The sequence below is a fragment of the Ranitomeya variabilis genome, chromosome 8, assembly GCF_051348905.1.
Source record: "Ranitomeya variabilis isolate aRanVar5 chromosome 8, aRanVar5.hap1, whole genome shotgun sequence".
NCBI lineage: Eukaryota > Metazoa > Chordata > Amphibia > Anura > Dendrobatidae > Ranitomeya > Ranitomeya variabilis.
Genome location: NC_135239.1, coordinates 77,014,418 through 77,035,196, shown reverse-complemented (window position 1 = coordinate 77,035,196; position 20,779 = coordinate 77,014,418). Strand labels below are relative to the sequence as shown.

The 20,779-nt window shown below is 43.6% G+C and overlaps 1 protein-coding gene across 1 annotated transcript; it reads right to left on the bottom strand.

Annotated features, from left to right (window-relative positions):
- Positions 1 to 993: 993 nt before the first annotated feature.
- Positions 994 to 7,192, bottom strand: LOC143788811 (uncharacterized). Its single transcript, XM_077278714.1, has 5 exons — positions 7,166 to 7,192; positions 2,772 to 2,883; positions 1,859 to 2,001; positions 1,343 to 1,753; positions 994 to 1,249 (listed from the first exon to the last, which is right to left on the bottom strand). Exons 1-5 carry the CDS (start codon positions 7,190 to 7,192, stop codon positions 1,172 to 1,174), a joined length of 771 nt encoding a protein of 256 aa, XP_077134829.1. The 3' UTR covers positions 994 to 1,171.
- Positions 7,193 to 20,779: the final 13,587 nt, after the last annotated feature.

The following is a 20,779-nucleotide window of genomic DNA, read 5'->3' as shown; positions in this document are numbered from 1 at the left end:
TCTAAATTTTTTTAGTTGTAAGTAAAAATTTTTTCTATTTACCCCTTGTGTTCGGTTTGTCTTTGTTCCGCATCTAACCAGGCAGGGGTATGTACACCAACAAGACATGAGCGTACAGAGAGGCACACATAGCGCCACAACAACACAACCGTATAAAGTAAAAATTATTTGCTTTATCAAAAGGAACAGAATAGTTACAAAATATAAGGATACAAACATAAGTCCTGACACTGTGCATCTACATAGTAAATCACAAACATTATAAGTACTCATTATTGGTCATGACACCGCATCTACATAGTAAATTACAAACATTATAAGTCCTGACACTGTATCTACATAGTAAATAACATTATAAGTACTCATTATTGGTCATGACACTGTACATCTTGATTGAAGTTCTCACATTACAAGTCCAGAAAGCGTCCATCTTGATTGTAGTTCCGGTGTCGGGATGGTGAAGCCAAGTCAGGAGGAACATAGTTGTATGTCGGTTGGCTTTGTGGGGCAAAGCTGTAGCTAGGTCCATTTCTGCGAACAGGGGTACTGAAGTGAGGCTCCGGGGGTTGCGGCCACGAGTTCTGGTAGCTTTGCATGCGCAGGTCCGTGTGACGTTGCTCCACCCTTTCTACCACCACCTTTGCCGATGCATTCAGTTCTTTGGCTGCCGCTTTGCTCAAGGCTTCAAAAATCAGTCGCTCTGCATGATCCTTCTGCGACTCGTCCAGTTTGGATAACTTTTCCGCAACATAGTTTGCAAAGCCTGAGGTGCCGCTTGAAATTTCCCGACTCATTAGCCTTTTAGCCATGGAAAACATTTCGGCCGCGTCGTTGCTGGAGCTGGTGGCTTTGCGCTTCCTCGACGGTAGCCTTGAGCGAAGCGGGGCAGGAGGCGCTGCATCCTCAATCTGTATTTCAGTGCGGTCACTGTCTTCTGTCTCTGTCGATCCAGTCAGCACCTGCAAAAATAGAGAAAAAAAGGGTAAAGATCTTGCATTTGCGATATACACTACAAACACCTATATGGAAGAGGATCAATGACTATGACTATTTATATTACCAGGTCAAATAGATACTTAGAACAACTATACTTATCTTATAGGTTTCATTTTGCCCAAATATAAAGGTTAAAACCTGCTGAAGTAGAATAGATTGCTGGTTATCGTATAGTTTAGGGAAAGGTTAGGCTATTACTACAGCATAGCAACTGAAAATACTTATCTGTGTTGCACATTATAACAGCGCTAATCTGCATGATACAAAAAAACAAAGTGAGAAGTTACTATAGTGGATATAGCTCTTGCATGTAAGTAGTATTACAGAGTACATAAGAGGCACTTACGTCTTGTCCTTGGGCCTCCTCCGGTATTTCTTCTCTGACAGGAAGTAGTGTCATCATCGACGTCATGGGCCGTGGAATCTCTTGGTCCAGAATGAAGGAGAGCTGGTCATAGTACCACAACTTGGGAATATACACTTCTTCCGTGGAAGCGCCAGATTTAGAAGTGGCCTGCACCTTGTTGAGCTCCTTCTTCCACACTGTGCGCAGTCCCTGGATCTTCTTCTTGACAAAAGTTTCATCCACCTTCTCAGCTGGATTATGCTGCCGGCAAAGGGTGATGAGCTTTTCGTAAGCCGCCTTCCTCTTGTCGCGGTTACTGTAGTCTCCGGATTTGATCTTCCACAGGCAGGGCAAGGAGCGATACATCTCGATAAACTCTCTGGTAAATTCCTGCTTGGTCATTGGAGGCATCTGAAATGAACAAAAACTCGTTAAAAATGGCCACACATGGTAGAAAGTACATAGCAACATGTCACACAAAGGGTCGACTAAGGAGAGCACAAGAGCCAAACTCACCGCCACTGATGAAAGCTGCTCTGCGGTGTCCATTAGCGTTGTGTGGGTCGCCGCTTCCGTTGAAGGGTGTCCGGACGTCCGTTGAGAGTCCGTTGAGAGTCCAAGTTGGCTGAAAGACGAAGCGGGTAGATCTTTGTATCCAACTGCAGAGGAAAGGAAAAAAAATGTCAGCAATGAAGGCAGAAATTGCAGAGTTCCAACATGCTGCGGCGCCGCGCACGCTAAGGACTCCAGCACACAGCGCTTGAAGCACCTGCCCACGTGAGAGCGCACCAACAAATCCTCCAGCAGTAGCGTGCTGTAGCACAGCAACTCATCCACATCCCTACCACAGCTAGAAAAAAAACATACCCTGTGTTAGCATCTAGCTATGTATTTCCAGCTCTGGTCAGGTTGTGGATGGGGCGTTGTGTTTTGTAACGCTATTGCGGCGGGGAAGAGCGCGAATTCACACAGCGGCAGCGAAATGGTTTCACCCATGTGTGAATTCCCGCTCCTCCCCGCCGCAATAGCGTTCCAAAACACAACGCCCCATCCACAACCGGAACACAGCTACAAATACATAGCTAGACGTAAAACACGACGCTAATGTTCTACAATGCAGAGCGCTCGGGAAGGGGCACAAAAGAGCGAAAATGTAACCCGCTCAGAACTCCAGCACGCGGCGCTAAAAACAAAATGGATGCCCACGCGAGAGTGAGCGTGCACCGCCATGTCCTCCGGCAATATTGTTACAAAACCCAGCGCCTCATCCACAAGCCTACTACAGCTACAAATACACAGCTCGATGTAAAACACAACGCTAATGTTCTACAATGCAGAGCGCTCGGGAGCCGACCACAAGAGCGAACTCACTAGCGTTCCAAAACACAGCGCACGTAGAGAACAGAACACAAGCGCACATTGAACTCACCGTTGAGGATGAGCACTGTAGCGCGGCGTCGAGGGTCCGAGAACGGGTTCAAGCGTCCGTGGAGGCGGTCCAAGCGGGATGAATCGCGGAGCGGGTTCACCTTCGTCTGCACCTGCTCAGAGGAGAGAAAAACAAAAGAGTGAGAAAACTCCAGCTCCGGCCGGGCCTTTTAAACCAGCGCCTTTCGCGCCACTCGGGGCGGAGATTCCAGCGCTCTTACGTGCTAAAACGTCACGCCCAATCAGGAGACAGGTATGCGGAAGCCCAACCCACGGTTGTCGCATTACGAGCTCGTATGACCGCCGTCACATACTACGATTTCGACCGCCACAGCGGGACATTTACGACGAAAGAAAGTTCTGCTCTTTCTTTCACATTGTACGATGCTGGGCTGCGTCGCAAATCGTAACGCCATGTCACACTTTGCGACCTCGGAACGAGGACGGATAAACGTCACAAATCGAACGCTCGTTCAGACTTTGATTGCACAGTGTGAAGGGGCCTTAAGCTGTTTTAATTACTCTTAACTTTCTGTGGTTTTTATTTGTCTTGTGAGATAACTAATAGATGACTTTATATACCCTCCTCACATGTCTGCACAGGAGGCAGAGCTGAAGGCACTCACTGAAGTTTGTAGAGTGGCAAAAGGTAACATGATCTTTATTTTACAGAGACTCGTTATGTATTTGGGATCTCACGTGATTATGACCCTATCTGGAGAAGCAGAGCTTTTTGGGAGGCAGAATAAACAAAATACAGCAATTCAGGAATTGTTTTCCCGTGAGTTTTTTTAATGTCGTTTCGCAAGTGGCAAAATTGATAATGCAACTTTATTCTTCGGGTAAGTATGATTACAACGATACATTTATGTCATTTTTTTATAACTTGCTGTTATTATGCAATAAAAACTTTTAGAATAAAAGTATATTTGTATTGCTTTATTCTTGATGGAGCTGTGTTGCAGCTTGTTTTTTTTTTAACAATGTTAATAATGTTTTCCACTCTACCATATTTATTTACATGCAACTTTTTGATTGCCTTTTATTCCACTTTATTCCAGCGGTATAGCATTCTGCCAAGGTTTTTTTCCATTTTTTTATGGCGTTCACTGAAAGGGTTATCTAGTGTGACACTTTTATAGATTGGGTCGGTCTGGGAGCAGAGATACCAAATATGTGTACCTTTTTTTGTTTTTTGGCTTTTTTTGTTTACATAAAAATGTGCATTTATTAGTGTAATGATTTTTATTTTATTTATTATTTTGTAATTTTTAAAAAATATTTGTTTTTTTTACTTTTTACTTCGTCCCTTTATAGGACTTTCACTTTTTATATTGCAGGTATAATGCACTGCAATGCACCACCATTGCAATGCTTTATACCTATACAAAAGCTTCTGAGGTCATGCTTTGAGCATGGTCTTAGAAGCTTTCCGTAGCTTGGTGACCCATGGGTAATCATGATGAACCCGAGTCACCGCAGAAATAATTGGGCCCCTCGTGATGATGTCGTGGGAGCCCCTTCCCTCTCCCTGCCTCCTAAATGTTTCAATCATTCTCAATCGCAGCATTTAGAGGTTAAGCAGCCAGAGGCAGTGTTGGCATCATCCCATGTTTTAGTGCAGGAGCTTGACCACAAGCAGCACCAAGCTCCTGCTGGGATCATATGATATTTCAGCCCATCCTGTGCAATCATGCTGAGATCAGGCAGTCAGATTGACAGACCAATCACAGCCCTCTGAGGGCGAGGACTGATGACATGGGTCCCCCGCACCTCTTCCCATTCTGCTCAACTGTCACTGACAGCTGTCAGCATGGAACTGTCACTGTGTCTGACATTAGTCGTAAAGGGGTTAAGCACAATAGACTTAATTTAAAGATCTTTCCATTAGTAACACTTATTTGCAATGTACACTAAGGTATCAACCCTATTAACATTTGACTGTGGTTCTTTCAGCACCATGGACAAGGGATTTCCTAGTTGCATTTTGAGTAGCACTGTAGTTCCTAATTTCTAGAGTTTATTTCCTCCTTCTTTGTACATGAGTTTTATTACTGACAATATGGTAATGTTTTTCAAAGAATATTAGATACACGATATGGATTAAATTATGAAAATAAATATACTTCTTGTATGTATGAGATACCCTTAGAGAGGAGCAATCTGTTCAAGAAGGTGACATTTCTCACCTTCGCTCCTAATGTCCATCTCATGCAATGTTTTTACTGTACAGTGAATGCTAAGTATATTTTCCTCTGTGCTCTCCAAATGAGTTTCAGTAAACAGCACATACCCTCACACATCAACCCTATTGATTTCCTAATGATATGCACAGGAGGCAGTCCCCTGGTGCTGGCTTGTCACTTTGACTAATCATCTACTTTTTCTGTTGGCAATATTACAACTGAATGAAAAGCAGCATTGTCAATAATGGTTTACCAACACTATTCTAGAATCCCAGAACATGTTATTAATATAAATGTGCATGCTGAAAATGAATCAGAATCAATGAGGTTTGTCTGTGGTTGACCTTTAATAAATCTTTATTGCTTTTAATATTAACTGAAAATATCCACTGCGACCTATGTTCTAGAAGCTTCAGATTAATCACTATTAAATTAAGTTACAATAACTTCTTGCAAACACCAAAGCTTTAGATAAGTTGATGGGGTCTAAACATTAGTGGGGGCCCAGATTTAACATTTCAGAGTTGTTGCCTCCTGGCACATTTACTTAAAGAATTGTGACCTGAAAAAGGGACTAGTCTCTTAAGTAGACACTTTGTGATCACCCCTCAACATGAGACCCTTCTAATAGGGATTATCTAAATAAAAACAAAATTAACCAAGTACAAATCCATCTAACAATCAACAATCAATAGTTGGTGAGTTGGACATGGTCATAATGTCTAAATTTGCAATATCTACAGTAAGAAGTTACCAGGGTGTCAGGGTGTTACCACAACAGTGTGAAGCCAGAAGACTGCAGCGACTGATTGTTCCTACTCCGGCACTAAGAAGAAGCACTCCAAGTTTTGGAGGGCATTTTGCACCCGTCTATGGATTTTTTTGTCATTTTCCTCTTCTTTTCACCCGCAGTCTAAGGGACAGACTGAATGGGTTCATCAGAATCTAGAGACGTACCTCAGATGTTTTGTGTCTGAAAATCAGGAGGACTGGGTTACCTCTTCACTGGTAGCCAAATTCACTGTAAATAATCGTTGTCAGGAATCGACTAGTAAGTCCCCGTTTATGGAGCATATGGGTTCCATCCTCAGTTTAGTTCATTTACTAGTAATCGCCCTTCTGGATTACCAGAAGAAGAACCGTTTTGATCTTCTGTTACTACCATATGGCAGGGGTGTTACGAATAATTTGAGGAAGATGGGATCCAAATATAAGAGTGTGGCTGATCGGCGACGTTTGGTGGGTCCAGACCTGTGTGTTGGTGACTTGGTGAGGTTGTCATCTTTGATCATTAAACTGAAAATTCCATCTTGGAAACTGGGTCCCAGGTTTATTGGTATGATCTTATAAGATCATAGCCATCATCAATCCCGTAGCATTTCACCTTGCTTTACTGCCTACCTTTAGGATTCATAATGTATTCCATCGATCACTCCTTATAAAAAGCATTGCATCTGCCGTACCATCACCTCTACCACCGCCTCCTGTCATTGTCAATGGAAACTTGGCGTTTCAGATTGCAATGATTTTGGATTCTTGTGTTGTTTGTCAGTTGCTTCAGTATCTGGTACACTGGAGGGGGTACGGTCTTGAGGAGAGGATGTGAGTACCAGCATCTGATGTTCATGCGGCCAGACTTGTCTGGGCTTTTCACATGGCACACCCCGATAGGCCTGGTCCTGAAGTTCCGGAGGTCCCTTGTATAAGAGGGGGTACTGTCACGGGATACCGCGATGGTGTGGAGCCAGAAGACCGCAGAGTCTGATTGCTCTTACTCTGGCGCTGAGAAGAAGCACTTCTTCATTTTAAATGTGTTTATTTCTTCTGGCAGAACATAAGTAAATTGGCCATGTTGGAAATCACTGTGTTCACAGCTGAGCTCAGTTAGCCTCTCCCTTTCCCTTTATAATCTGAGTTTTGTTACAAATCCTTGGCAGAGCAAGCATTTGCTGCATGGCTAATGGTGGGAGAGGAGTACATATGAGAAGGAGAGTTGAAGGAGTTATTAGTGACTATTGCTTGGTTTGTATGCGTGGTAATTCCCAATCCTTCTCTGTTTTGGTTTATTCCCCTACCTTCACACCCCTGTGCATTCCTCTGATATATGTGAGTGAATATTTTGTATGACTGGAGTTTTTTGTTAGCCCTTGATTGTGCTGCCTTGCTTGTCAGGTTGGTGTACTATGTGTACACTAGATCCCCCTCTTACCTGGGTTGGGGAATAAGGCAAGGGCATCTTCGCCATCTGAAGTGTTCTGGGGAGCAGGGCGAGCTAGGGCGCCCCCTACTGTTTGGGACAGGGAGGAAGCCCCTGATCCCGGGTCACCCAACAGCTGTGTTGTGACACAGGGTAGGTACAATAGGTTCATTTATAATGATCACTCAGTAGTATCACTAGAGATGAAAGATCGATTCGAGTTGATTTCCCAAAATTCGCGACTCCACGAGAATTTTAACACTTTGAAATTTGATTTAAGATTTTCATAAAAGAAGAAAATTGTCCGCTATCATTTCCCACATTGGTGAAGTATCAGAGAGCCAAATAATATAATTTTCCTTGGCCGAGCAGGCTTCCCCTTAATGACTACCAGGTATAAAATCACATCCTAGTTTATCAAGTGGAGTTTTACACCTTGTGCAGTGGTGGTAACTAAGTAGATAAGAGGTTCCCAGGGTCACTTGAGATCAGAGTATCACAGTGGAACACTGCTGGGTATGAGTCCACTAGTATATATGACAGATTAATATTCTATCTCTAGATTCACCAGAAAAGCACATTAGACATATTATTCTTGTGGTCTCTCATGCTCCACATGCTTCCAGTACTGAGGTCCATGCAAATTTATTTGTTGAAACTTGAAGTTTTGGTAAAAATTTATCAAATTCAAAAATTTAAAAGATATGTTCCTCTCTAAGTATCATTTATGCTGCCCTCATCTAGGATGATACTAACTTACACTAAAAAGGCAGTTTGTTATGAACGATTATCATTAGAGATGAGGGAATATTTCAATATTCGGTTCGGCTCACGATCACCAAATATGCAATATTCACCGATTTAATCGCCAAAACAGCCGAACATACACATCACAAATGCCGATGTTTCTCACGCTATGTGACAGCATGGGAAACACCTGCGTAGTGCTTCTGAACGGCGGTGAAATCATCTCTGCCGGTCAGAGAGCCGTGGTTCCCATGCTGTCAGAAGACAGCATGAGCGCTCGGCTGTGATTGGAGTTATGAAGTTTACCTCCGGTCACTGGTGTCAGCTGATGGGACTACAGCTCCCATTATCTGACACCTGCTGCCGCTAATAACAGTGAGAGCAGGAGCAGCAGATGGGAGTATTCATCAGCAGCTTGAGTGCTATAAATAAATAATAATAAAAAAACCTGTATGAGTTCCCCTGTATTTTTGATAACGTGCTAGGCAAAACTCACAGTTGGGGGCTGCAACCCTCAGCTGTGAGCTTCCGCAAGGTTGTCTATGAAGGGGTCCCCACGCCATATTTTTTAATTAATTAAATAAATAAAAAAAACTGCATGGGTTCCCCCCAGTGTTGACAACCAGCCAGGCAAAACTCACAGCTGCGGGCTGCAACGCTCAGCTGTCCGCTTCAGTAAGGTTGGTTATCAAGAATAGAGGGGTCTGCACAACATATTTTTTAAATTATTTTGATAATTTAAAAAATGGCATGGGGTCCCCCCCATTTTTGACAACCAGCCTTACTAAAGCAGACAGCTGGGGGCTGGTAATCTCAGACTGGTAAGGGGCCATGGGTTTCGGCCCCCAATGTTAGGGCTGGCAGAACGCACCAAATAATTATAAGGATGGTATGAGGTGTGTTCTCAGCCTGGGGTCCACAGTGCAGAGATAACACCTGCTGCTTGGTAATGGCGGACAGTATATGGTAGTATAATGTGAACACACACGGGTTAGCTTCACCTGGTATGTAAGGAAGCAAACCCTGTTGCATCACAGGGCCGCAATACCGCACAGAGAGCACAAGCAAGGAGTCACAGAACTCTGCCCCAAGACTCAGGGTCAGAGTCCCTCGAGACCTCTTGTGCTCGACACCACTACAGTGGTGTCAGGAGTAAACTAAAAATAGATGGAGCACTATAGATTGTGCCTGGTGCTGGATGGCACTTACTAGCGCTAGACAGCTCCAACATTCGTGAGCATTCATCAACACCAGGGATGGGAATGATTCAGAGCTTTCGCCAGAACAGCCATGCGAACCTTTTATATCTGTAGCCTTCCAGGACCTTCCTAGTGCTCCAATCGGAGCTGCTACAGGACCTGAGCATGTGACCCCGACCCCCGACCACCAATGAGAGGTTGTCCCGTGGGCATGCTCAGTAGAGCGTTGTGATCGTGTTGCTCCGAGGGTCTCCTACCTTCTGCTCCCTTCAGGCCCTGGATCCAAAATGGCCGCGGGGCTGCATCAGAGTCCTGCAGGGAGGTGGCTTACCAGCGCCTGCTCAGAGCAAGCGCTGGTAAGCCTGCAGCCCTGCATGTCAGATCACTGATCTGACACAGTGCTGTGCAAAGTGTCAGATCAGCGATCTGACCCTATAACATGATGCCCCCCCCGGGGCAATGTTGTAAAGTAAAAAAAAAACTATTCACATGTGTAGAGAAAAAAAATTTCCTAAATAAAGAAAAAAAAAATATTGTTCCCATAAATACACTTCTTTATCTAAATAATAAAAAACAATAAAAGTACACATATTTAGTATCACCGCGTCTGTAACGACCCCACCTATAAAACTGTCCTGCTAGTTAACCCCTTCAGTGAACGCGGTAAAAAAAAACGAAGCAAAAAACAACGCTTTATTATCATACCGCCGAACAAAAAGTGGAATAACACGCGATCTAAAAGACGGATATAAATAACCATGGTACCGCTGAAAACGTCATCTTGTCCCACAAAAAATGAGCTGCCATACAGAATCATCAGCGAAAAAATTAAAAAGTTATAGTCCTCAGAATAAAGCGATACAAAAATAATTATTTTTTCTATAAAATAGTTTTTATCGTATAAAAGTGCCAAAACATAAAAAAATATAAATTAGGTATCACTGTAATTGTACTGATTCGAACAATAAAATTGCTTTATCAATTTTACCAAACGTGGAATGGTATAAACGCCCCCCCCCCAAAAGAAACTCATGAATAGCTGGTTTTTGGTCATTCTGCCTCACAAAAATCGGAATAAAAAGCGGTCAAAAAATGTCACATGCCCGAAAATGTTACCAATAAAAACGACAACTCGTCCTGCAAAAAACAAGACCTCACATGACTCTGTGGACCAAAATATGGAAAAATTATAGCTCTCAAAATGTGGAGATGCAAAAACTATTTTTTGCAATTAAAAGGGTCTTTTAGTCTGTGACAGCTGCCAATCATAAAAATTCACTAAAAATACGCTATAAAAGTAAATCAACCCCCACTTCATCACCCCCTTATTTAGGGAAAAATAATAAAATTTAAAAAATGTATTTATTTCCATTTTCCCATTAGGGTTAGGTCTACGGTTAGGGTTAGGATTAGGGCTAGGGTTAGGGCTAGGGTTAGGGCTAGGGTTAGGATTAGGGCTAGGGTTAGGGCTAGGGTTAGGGGTAGGTTTAAGGCTGGGGTTAGTGCTAGGGTTAGGGCTAGGGATAGGGCTAAGGTTAGGGTTAGGGTTAGGGCTAGGGTTGGGGCTAGGGTTGGGGCTAGGGTTAGGGTTAGTGTTGGGGCTAGGGTTGGGGCTAGGGTTAGGGTTTCAGTTAGAATTGGGGGTTTCCACTGTTTAGGCACATCAGGGGCTCTCCAAACGCAACATGGCGTCCCATCTCAATTCCTGTCAATTTTGCACTAAAAAGTCAAACGGCACTCCTTCCCTTCCAAGCTCTGCCATGCGCTCAAACAGTGGTGTACCCCCACATATGGGGTATCAGCGTACTCAGGACAAATTGCACAACAACTTTTGGTGTCCAGTTTCTTCTCTTACTCTTGGGAAAATAAATATTGGGGCGAAAAGGTCATTTTTGTGAAAAAATATGATTTTTTATTTTTACGTCTCTGCATTATAAACTTCTGTGAAGCACTTGGTGGGTCAAAGTGCTCACCACACATCTAGATAAGTTCCTTAGGGGGTCTACATTCCAAAATGGTGTCACCTATGGGGGGTTTCAATGTTTAGGCACATCAGTGGCTCTCCAAATGCAACATGGCGTCACATCTCAATTCCTGTCAATTTTGCATTGAAAAGTCAAATGGCGCTCCTTCCCTTCCGAGCTCTGCCATGCGCCCAAACAGTGGTTTTCCCCAACATATGGGGTATCAGCGTACTCAGGACAAATTGCACAACAATTTTTTGGGTCCAATTTGTTCTCTTATCCTTGGGAAAATATAAAATTGGGGGCAAAAAGATAATTTTTGTGAAAAAATATGATTTTTTATTTTACGGCTCTGCATTATAAACTTCTGTGAAGCACTTGGTGGGTCAAAGTGCTCACCACACATCTAGATAAGATCCTTAGGGGGTCTACTTTTCAAAATGGTGTCACTTGTGGGGCTTTCAATGTTTAGGCACATCAGGGGCTCTCCAAACGCAACATGGCATCCCATCTCAATTCCTGTCAATTTTGCATTGAAAAGTCAAATAGCGCTCATTCCCTTCCGAGCTCTGCCATGCGCCCAAACAGTGGTTTACCCCCACATATGGGGAATTGGCGTACTCAGGAAAAATTGTACAACAATGTTTGGGGTCCATTTTCTCCTGTTACCCTTGGTAAAATAAATAAAATTGTAGCTGAACTAAATTTTGTGTGAAAAAAAGTTAAATGTTCATTTTTATTTAAACATTCCAAAAATTCCTGTGAAACACCTGAAGGGTCAATAAACTTCATGAATGTGGTTTTGAGCACCTTCAGGGGGGCAGTTTTTAGAATGGTGTTACACTTGGTTATGTTCTATCATATAGACCCCTCAAAATGACTTCAAATTAGATGTGGTCCCTAAAAAAAAATGGTGTTGTAAAAATGAGAAATTGCTGGTCAACTTTTAACCCTTATAACTCCCTAAAAAAAAAAAAAAATTGGGTTCTAAAATTGTGCTGATGTAAAGTAGACATGTGGGAAATGTTACTTATTAAGTATTTTGTGTGACATATCTCTGTGATTTAAGGGCACAAAAATTCAAAGTTGGAAAATTGCTAAATTTTCACCAAATTTCCATTTTTTTTTTACAAATAAATGCAAGTCTTATCGAAGAAATTTTACCACTATCATGAAGTGCAATATGTCACAAGAAAACAGTGTCAGAATCATCAGGATCCGTTGAAGCGTTCCAGAGTTATAACCTCATAAAGGTACAGTGGTCAGAATTGTAAAAATTGGCTGTGGTCATTAACGTGCAAACCACCCTTGGGGCTTAAGGGGTTAATCTGTTATCATCTGATTGCTTATGCTGTATGCCACAATACCACAGGATTCCAAGATAAAGTAAAAACCATGGTCTGCAATAAAGACCAGCCATAGGCTCGTCTTCACAAGAATACCAAGATGTCAAGCAAAGAGGCCTTCAGGTCCCTGGCTGCCATGACAGTTCATTGGCACCTCTAGATCACGATGCGGGGCACTACGGTGTTATGGTCTGGTGATTAAGGAGCGACATGTGACTAGCTCTGTGCAGGTGGTAACTATACCGACCGCAGTTCCTGATCTTAACACAGACACTAGCAGTAGCCGTGGGATGTTCCTGTCACTCCCTGGACACCTTGTCACAGCCGGAGATCTAGCTACCCCTAAAGGTAGAAGCAGGAAAGCTATCTTGCCTCAGAGAAAATCCCCAAAGGATAGGACAGCCCCCCACAAATAATGACTGTGAGAGGAGAAAAAAATGACATACGTAGTATGAAACAAGATTTAGCAAAGGAGGCCACTACTAGCTAGAAAGAATTAGTACAGGACAGAACACTGTGCGGTCAGTAATAAAAACTAGAAAAAGTCCACCGCAGAGAAATGCAAAAATCTCCACACCTGACTAAAGGTGTGGAGGGCAAACTCTGCTGCCCAGAGCTTACAGCTTAGCTAAATAGATCCATACTGATAAGCTGGACAAATGAGCAAAACATAGAAAGTGCTAAACAACAAAGTCCACAACAAGTGAACTGCAAAAAGACAAGCAAGGACTTAGCTTTGCTAAAATGGTCAGAGTGACAGGGAAATCCTCAGAGAGCCATGACTCCAAGCTCAACAATTGACAACTGGCATTGAATTAGGGAAAAGGCCAGACTAATATAGCAGAGCCAGAAAGACGATCAGTGAAAACAGCTGCTGATGCTAAATCCAAGAAGCAGCCATACCACTCAAAACCACAGGAGGGAGCCCAAGAGCAGAACTCACAAAAATGCTACTTATAACCACCAGAGGGAGCCCAAGAGCGGAATTCACAACAGTACCCCCCCTTGAGGAGGGGTCACCGAACCCTCACCAGAGCCCCCAGGCCGATCAGCACGAGCCAAATGAAAAGCACAAACCAAATCGGCGGCATGGACATTGGAGGCAACCACCCAAGAATTATCCTCCTGGCCATAACCCTTCCACTTGACAAGATACTGAATCCTCCGCCTCGAAAAACGAGAATCCAAAATTTTCTCAACCACATATTCCAACTCCCCCTCAACCAACACCGGGGCAGGAGGATCAACAGATGGAACAACGGGTACCACATATCTCCGCAACAAAGATCTATGGAAAACATTGTGGATGGCAAAAGAGGCTGGAAGGGCCAAACGAAAAGACACTGGATTGATAATCTCAGAAATCTTATAAGGACCAATAAACCGAGGCTTGAACTTAGGGGAAGAAACCTTCATAGGAACATGACGAGAGGATAACCAGACCAAATCCCCCACATGAAGCCGAGGACCAACACACCGAGGGCGGTTAGCAAAACGCTGAGCCTTTTCCTGAGACAACGTCAAATTGTCTACCACATGAGTCTAAATCTGCTGCAACCTGTCCATCATAGAATCCACACCAGGACAATTAGAAGGCTCAACCTGCCCTGAAGAAAAACGAGGATGGAAACCAAAATTACAAAAGAAAGGCGAAACCAAAGTAGCCGAACTGGCCCGATTATTAAGGGCAAACTCGGCCAACGGCAAGAAAGCCACACAATCATCCTGATCAGCAGACACAAAGCATCTCAAATAGGTTTCCAAGGTTTGATTAGTTCGCTCAGTTTGGCCATTTGTCTGAGGATGGAACGCCGAAGAAAAAGACAAATTAATGCCCATCTTAGCACAAAAGGCCCGCCAAAATCTGGAAACAAACTGGGAACCTCTGTCAGACACAATATTCTCTGGAATGCCATGCAAACGAACCACATGCTGAAAAAATAATGGAACCAAATCAGAGGAGGAAGGCAATTTAGGCAAAGGTACCAAATGGACCATTTTAGAGAACCGGTCACAAACCACCCAGATAACAGACATCCTCTGGGACACAGGTAGATCCGAAATAAAATCCATGGAAATATGCGTCCAAGGCCTCTCCGGGACAGGCAAAGGCAAAAGCAACCCACTAGCGCGGGAACAGCAAGGCTTAGCCCGGGCACAAGTCCCACAGGACTGCACAAAAGAACGCACATTCCGCGACAAGGAAGGCCACCAAAAGGACCTAGCAACCAAATCTCTGGTACCAAAAATCCCAGGATGACCAGCCAACACAGAACAATGGACCTCAGAAATTACCTTACTTGTCCATCTATCAGGAACAAACAGCTTCCCCACAGGACAGCGGTCAGGTTTTTCAGCCTGAAATTCGTGAAGCGCCCGCCGCAAATCAGGGGAGTTGGCAGACAGAATCACCCCTTCCCTAAGAATGCCAACCGGCTCAAGGACTCCAGGAGAATCAGGCAAAAAACTCCTAGAGAGGGCATCCGCTTTAACATTCTTAGATCCTGGAAGATATGAGACCACAAAATCAAAACGGGAGAAAAACAGGGACCACCGAGCCTGTCTAGGGTTCAGCCGCTTGGCTGATTCGAGGTAAATCAGATTCTTATGATCGGTCAAGACCACAATGCGGTGCTTGGCTCCCTCAAGCCAATGTCGCCACTCCTCAAATGCCCACTTCATAGCCAAGAACTCCCGATTGCCGACATCATAATTGCGTTCCGCAGGCGAAAACTTTCGGGAAAAGAAGGCACATGGCTTCATCAAGGAACCATGAGAATTCCTCTGTGACAAAATGGCCCCTGCCCCAATCTCAGAAGCGTCAACCTCAACCTGAAAAGGAAGAGAAACATCCGGCTGACGCAAGACAGGGGCAGAAGTAAATCGGCGTTTAACCTCCTGAAAGGCCTCATGTTGTGAATTTGGTTTCTGGGCTCCCCCGGTGGTTTCTGGTGGTACTGCACTTATGTGCTTCATCTCCTCTGTTCACCTGTTTCCATCAGGATGTGGGAGTTGTCTATTTAGCCTTGCTCCTCAGTCATTTCTATGCCGGCCAACAATGTTACCAGAAGCCTTTCTGTTGCATGTTCCTGCTCCTAGACTACTATCAGCTAAGTTGGACTTGTAGTCCTAAGTTTGTTTTGCATTTTTGTTCCAGTTCTCTGTGATTGAATATTCTGAGGCTGGAAGCTCTTGTGAGCTGAAATTGCCACTCTGGTGTCATGAGTTGATATTAGAGTCTTAAAGTAATTTCAGGATGGTATTTTGAAAGGGTTTTCAGCTGACCGTGAAGTTCCCTTTTCTGTCTTTCTACTATCTAATAAGCGGACCTCAATTTGCTAAACCTATCTTCATACTTCGTATGTCAATTTCCTCTAAAATCACCGCCAATATATGTGGGGGCTACTGTCTGCCTTTTGGGGAAAATTTCTCTAGAGGTAAGCCAGGTCTGTATTTTCCTCTGCTAGGGTCAGTCAGTTCTCCGGCTGGCGCTGGGCGTCTAGGGATAAAACGTAGGCACGCTACCCGGCCACTGTTAGTTGTGCGGTAGGTTTAGCTCACGGTCAGCTCGAGTTCCCATCTTCCAAGAGCTAGTCCTTTTGTATGCTTTACTACGTTCTCTTGCCATTGAGAACCATGACAGTTTGGCCGGCCAAGGGTTAAAATAATTGGCAGAAGAAAGGAGAGAAAAGAAGTCTGCAGAGAATTTTTTTTTTTTTTTCCTGAGTTTGCTCATTAGTTGATTCACTAGCATCTCTGCTTACTGCAGCCTTCGTCTCTCTCTCCTTCTAATCCTTGAATGGTTCTGATTTCACCTGATTAATATGGATCCTCAGAGTTTAGCGACAGGTTTGGATAATCTCGCTGTGAAGGTTCAAAGTTTACAGGATTTTGTTATTCATGCTCCTATATCTGAACCTAGAATTCCTTTACCTGAATTTTTCTCCGGGGATAGATCTCGCTTCCAGAATTTCAAACATAATTGTAAATTATTTTTGTCTCTGAGATCTCGCTCCGCTGGAGATCCTGCACAGCAGGTCAGGATTGTAATTTCCTTGCTCCGGGGTGACCCGCAGGACTGGGCATTTGCTTTGACACCAGGGGATCCTGCGTTGCTCAATGTGGATGCGTTTTTCCTGGCTTTGGGGTTGCTTTATGAGGAACCTCATTTAGAGATTCAGGCTGAAAAAGCCTTAATGGCCCTGTCTCAAGGGCAAGATGAGGCTGAAATATACTGCCAAAAATTTCGTAAGTGGTCTGTGCTTACTCAGTGGAATGAGTGCGCCCTGGCGGCGAATTTCAGAGAGGGTCTCTCTGATGCCATTAAAGATGTTATGGTGGGGTTCCCTGTGCCTACAGGTCTGAATGAGTCCATGACAATGGCTATTCAGATTGATCGGCGTTTGCGGGAGCGCAAACCTGTGCACCATTTGGCGGTGTCTACTGAGAAGGCGCCAGAGATTATGCAATGTGATAGAATTCTGTCCAGAAGCGAACGACAGAATTTTAGGCGAAAAAATGGGTTATGCTTCTATTGTGGTGATTCAACTCATGTTATATCAGCATGCTCTAAACGTACTAAGAAGGTTGATAAGTCTGTTTCAATTGGCACTTTACAGTCTAAGTTTATTCTATCTGTGACCCTGATTTGCTCTTTATCGTCTATTACCGCGGACGCCTATGTCGACTCTGGCGCCGCTTTGAGTCTTATGGATTGGTCCTTTGCCAAACGCTGTGGGTTTGATTTAGAGCCTCTGGAAGTTTCTATACCTCTGAAGGGTATTGACTCCACGCCATTGGCTAGTAATAAACCACAATACTGGACACAAGTAACTATGCGTATTAATCCGGATCACCAGGAGATTATTCGCTTCCTTGTGTTGTATAATCTACATGATGTGTTGGTGCTTGGATTGCCATGGCTGCAATCTCATAACCCAGTCCTCGACTGGAAAGCAATGTCTGTGTTAAGCTGGGGATGTCAGGGGACTCATGGGGACGTACCTTTGGTTTCCATTTCGTCATCTATTCCCTCTGAGATTCCGGAATTTTTATCTGATTATTGTGACGTTTTTGAGGAGCCTAAAATTGGTTCACTACCTCCGCACAAAGAGTGCGATTGTACTATAGATCTGATTCCGGGCAGTAAGTTTCCAAAGGGTCGTTTATTTAACCCCTTCACCCCCAAGGGTGGTTTGCATGTTAATGACCGGGCCAATTTTTACAATTCTGACCACTGTCCCTTTATGAGGTTATAACTCTGGAACGCTTCAACGGATCTTGGCAATTCTGACATTGTTTTCTCGTGACATATTATACTTCATGATTGTGGTAAAATTTCTTTGATATTACCTGCGTTTATTTGCAGAAAAAATGGAAATTTGGCGAAAATTTTGAAAATTTTGCAATTTTCCAACTTTGAATTTTTATGCCCTTAAATCACAGAGATATGTCATGCAAAATACTTAATAAGTAACATTTCCCACATGTCTACTTTACATCAGCACAATTTTAGAACCCAATTTTTTTTTGTTAGGGAGTTATAAGGGTTAAAAGTTGACCAGCAATTTCTCATTTTTACAACACCATTTTTTTTTAGGGACCACATCTCATTTGAAGTCATTTTGAGGGGTCTATATGATAGAAAATACCCATGTGTGACACCATTCTAAAAACTGCACCCCTCAAGGTGCTCAAAACCATATTCAAGAAGTTTATTAACCCTTCTGGTGCTTCACAGGAATTTTTGGAATGTTTAAATAAAAATGAACATTTAACTTTTTTTCACAAAAAATTTATTTCAGCTCCAATTTGTTTTATTTTACCAAGGGTAACAGGAGAAAATGGACCCCAAAAGTTGTTGTACAATTTGTCCTGAGTACGCCGATACCCCATATGTGGGGGTAAACCACTGTTTGGGCGCATGACAGAGCTCGGAAGCGAAGGAGCGCCATTTGACTTTTCAATGCAAAATTGACTGGAATTGAGATGGGACGCCATGTTGGGTTTGGGGAGCCCCTGATGTGCCTAAACATTGAAACCCCCCACAAGTGATACCATTTTGGAAAGTAGACCCCCTAAGGAACTTATCTAGAGGTGTGGTGAGCACTTTGACCCACCAAGTACTTCACAGAAGTTTATAATGCAGAACCGTAAAAATAAAAAATCATATTTTTCACAAAAATTATTCTTCGCCCCCAATTTTTTATTTTCCCAAGGGTAAGAGAAGAAATTGGACCCCAAAAGTTGTTGTACAATTTGTCCTGAGTACGCTGATACCCCATATGTGGTGATAAACCACTGTTTGGGCGCATGGGAGAGCTCGGAAGGGAAGTAGCACCGTTTGACTTTTCAATGCAAAATTGACTGGAATTGAGATGGGACGCCATGTTGCGTTTGGGGAGCCCCTGATGTGCCTAAACATTGAAACCCCCCACAAGTGACACCATTTTGGAAAGTAGACCCCCTAAGGAACTTATCTAGAGGTGTGGTGAGCACTTTGACCCACCAAGTACTTCACAGAAGTTTATAATGCAGAACCGTAAAAATAAAAAATCATATTTTTTCACAAAAATTATTTTTCGCCCCCAATTTTTTATTTTCCCAAGGGTAAGAGAAGAAATTGGACCCCAACAGTTGTTGTACAATTTGTCCTGAGTACGCTGATACCCCATATGTGGCGATAAACCACTGTTTGGGCGCATGGGAGAGCTCGGAAGGGAAGTAGCACCGTTTGACTTTTCAATGCAAAATTGACAGGAATTGAGATGGGACGCCATGTTGCGTTTGGAGAGCCACTGATGTGCCTAAACATTGAAACCCCCCACAAGTGACACCATTTTGGAAAGTAGACCCCCTATGGAACTTATCTAGATGTGTTTTGAGCGCATTGACCCACCAAGGGCTTCACAGAAGTTAATAATGCAGAGCCGTAAAAAGAAAACAAAACTTTTTTCCCACAAAAATTATTTTTTTAGCCCCCAGTTTTGTATTTTCCCGAGGGTAGCAGGAGAAATTGGACCCCAAAATCTGTTGTCCAAGTTGTCCTGAGTGCGATGATATACCATATGTGGGGAGAACCACTGTTTGGGCGCATGGGAGGGCTCGGAAAGGAAGGAGCGCCATTTGGAATGCAGACTTAGATGGAATGGTCTGCAGGCGTCACATTGCGTTTGCAGAGCCCCTAATGTACCTAAACAGTAGAAACCCCCCACAAGTGACACCATGTTGGAAAGTAGACCCCCTAAGGAACTTATCTAGATGTGTGGTGAGCGCTTTGACCCACCAAGGGCTTCACAGAAGTTTATAATGCAGAGCCGTAAAAATAAAACAAACATTTTTTCCCACAAAAATTATATTTCAGCCCCCAGTTTTGTATTTTCCCGAGGGTAACAGGAGAAATTGGACCCCAAAAGTTGTTGTCCAATTTGTCCTGAGTGCGCTGATACCCCATATGTGGGGGGAAACCACCGTTTGGACGCATGGAAGGGCTCGGAAGTGAAGGAGCGCCATTTGGAATGCAGACTTAGATGGAATGGTCTGCAGGCGTCACATTGCGTTTGCAGAGCCCCTAATGTACCTAAACAGTAGAAACCCCCCACAAGTGACACCATGTTGGAAAGTAGACCCCCTAAGGAACTTATCTAGATGTGTGGTGAGCGCTTTGACCCACCAAGGGCTTCACAGAAGTTTATAATGCAGAGCCGTAAAAATAAAACAAAAATTTTTTCCCACAAAAATTATTTTTCAGCCCCCAGTTTTGTATTTTCCCGAGGGTAACAGGAGAAATTGGACCCCAAAAGTTGTTGTACAATTTGTCCTGAGTGCGCTGATACCCCATATGTGGGGGGAAACCACCGTTTGGACGCATGGAAGGGCTCGGAAGTGAAGGAGCGCCATTTGGAATGCAGACTTAGATGGAATGGTCTGCAGGCGTCACATTGCGTTTGCAGAGCCCCTAATGTACCTAAACAGTAGAAGCCCCGCACAAGTGACCCCATTTTGGAAACTAGACCCCCCAAGGAACTTATCTAGATGTGTTGTAAGAACTTTGAACCCCCAAGTGTTTCACTACAGTTTATAACGCAGAGCCGTGAAAATAAAAAATCTTTTTTTTTCCCACAAAAATTATTTTTTAGCCCCCAGTTTTGTATTTTCCTAGGGGTAACAGGAGAAATTGGACCCCAAAGGTTGTTGTTCTATTTGTCCTGAGTACGCTGATACCCCATATGTTGGGGTAAACCCCTGTTTGGGCACACGGGAGAGCTCGGAAGGGAAAGAGCACTGTTTTACTTTTTCAACGCAGAATTGGCTGGAATTGAGATCGGACGCCATGTCGCGTTTGGAGAGCCCCTGATGTGCCGAAACAGT

Bases quoted from the DNA above. Each gene is read 5' to 3' on its own strand.
- LOC143788811 (XM_077278714.1), bottom strand. From the start codon at position 7,192: ATGCCCTTGCCTTATTCCCCAACCCAG. The intron at 2,884-7,165 runs GTAAGAGGGGGA...TCCTCTGAGCAG, and splicing joins TGCCTTATTCCCCAACCCAG to GTGCAGACGAAGGTGAACCC. The intron at 1,754-1,858 runs GTGAGTTTGGCT...TGTTCATTTCAG, and splicing joins AGCAGCTTTCATCAGTGGCG to ATGCCTCCAATGACCAAGCA.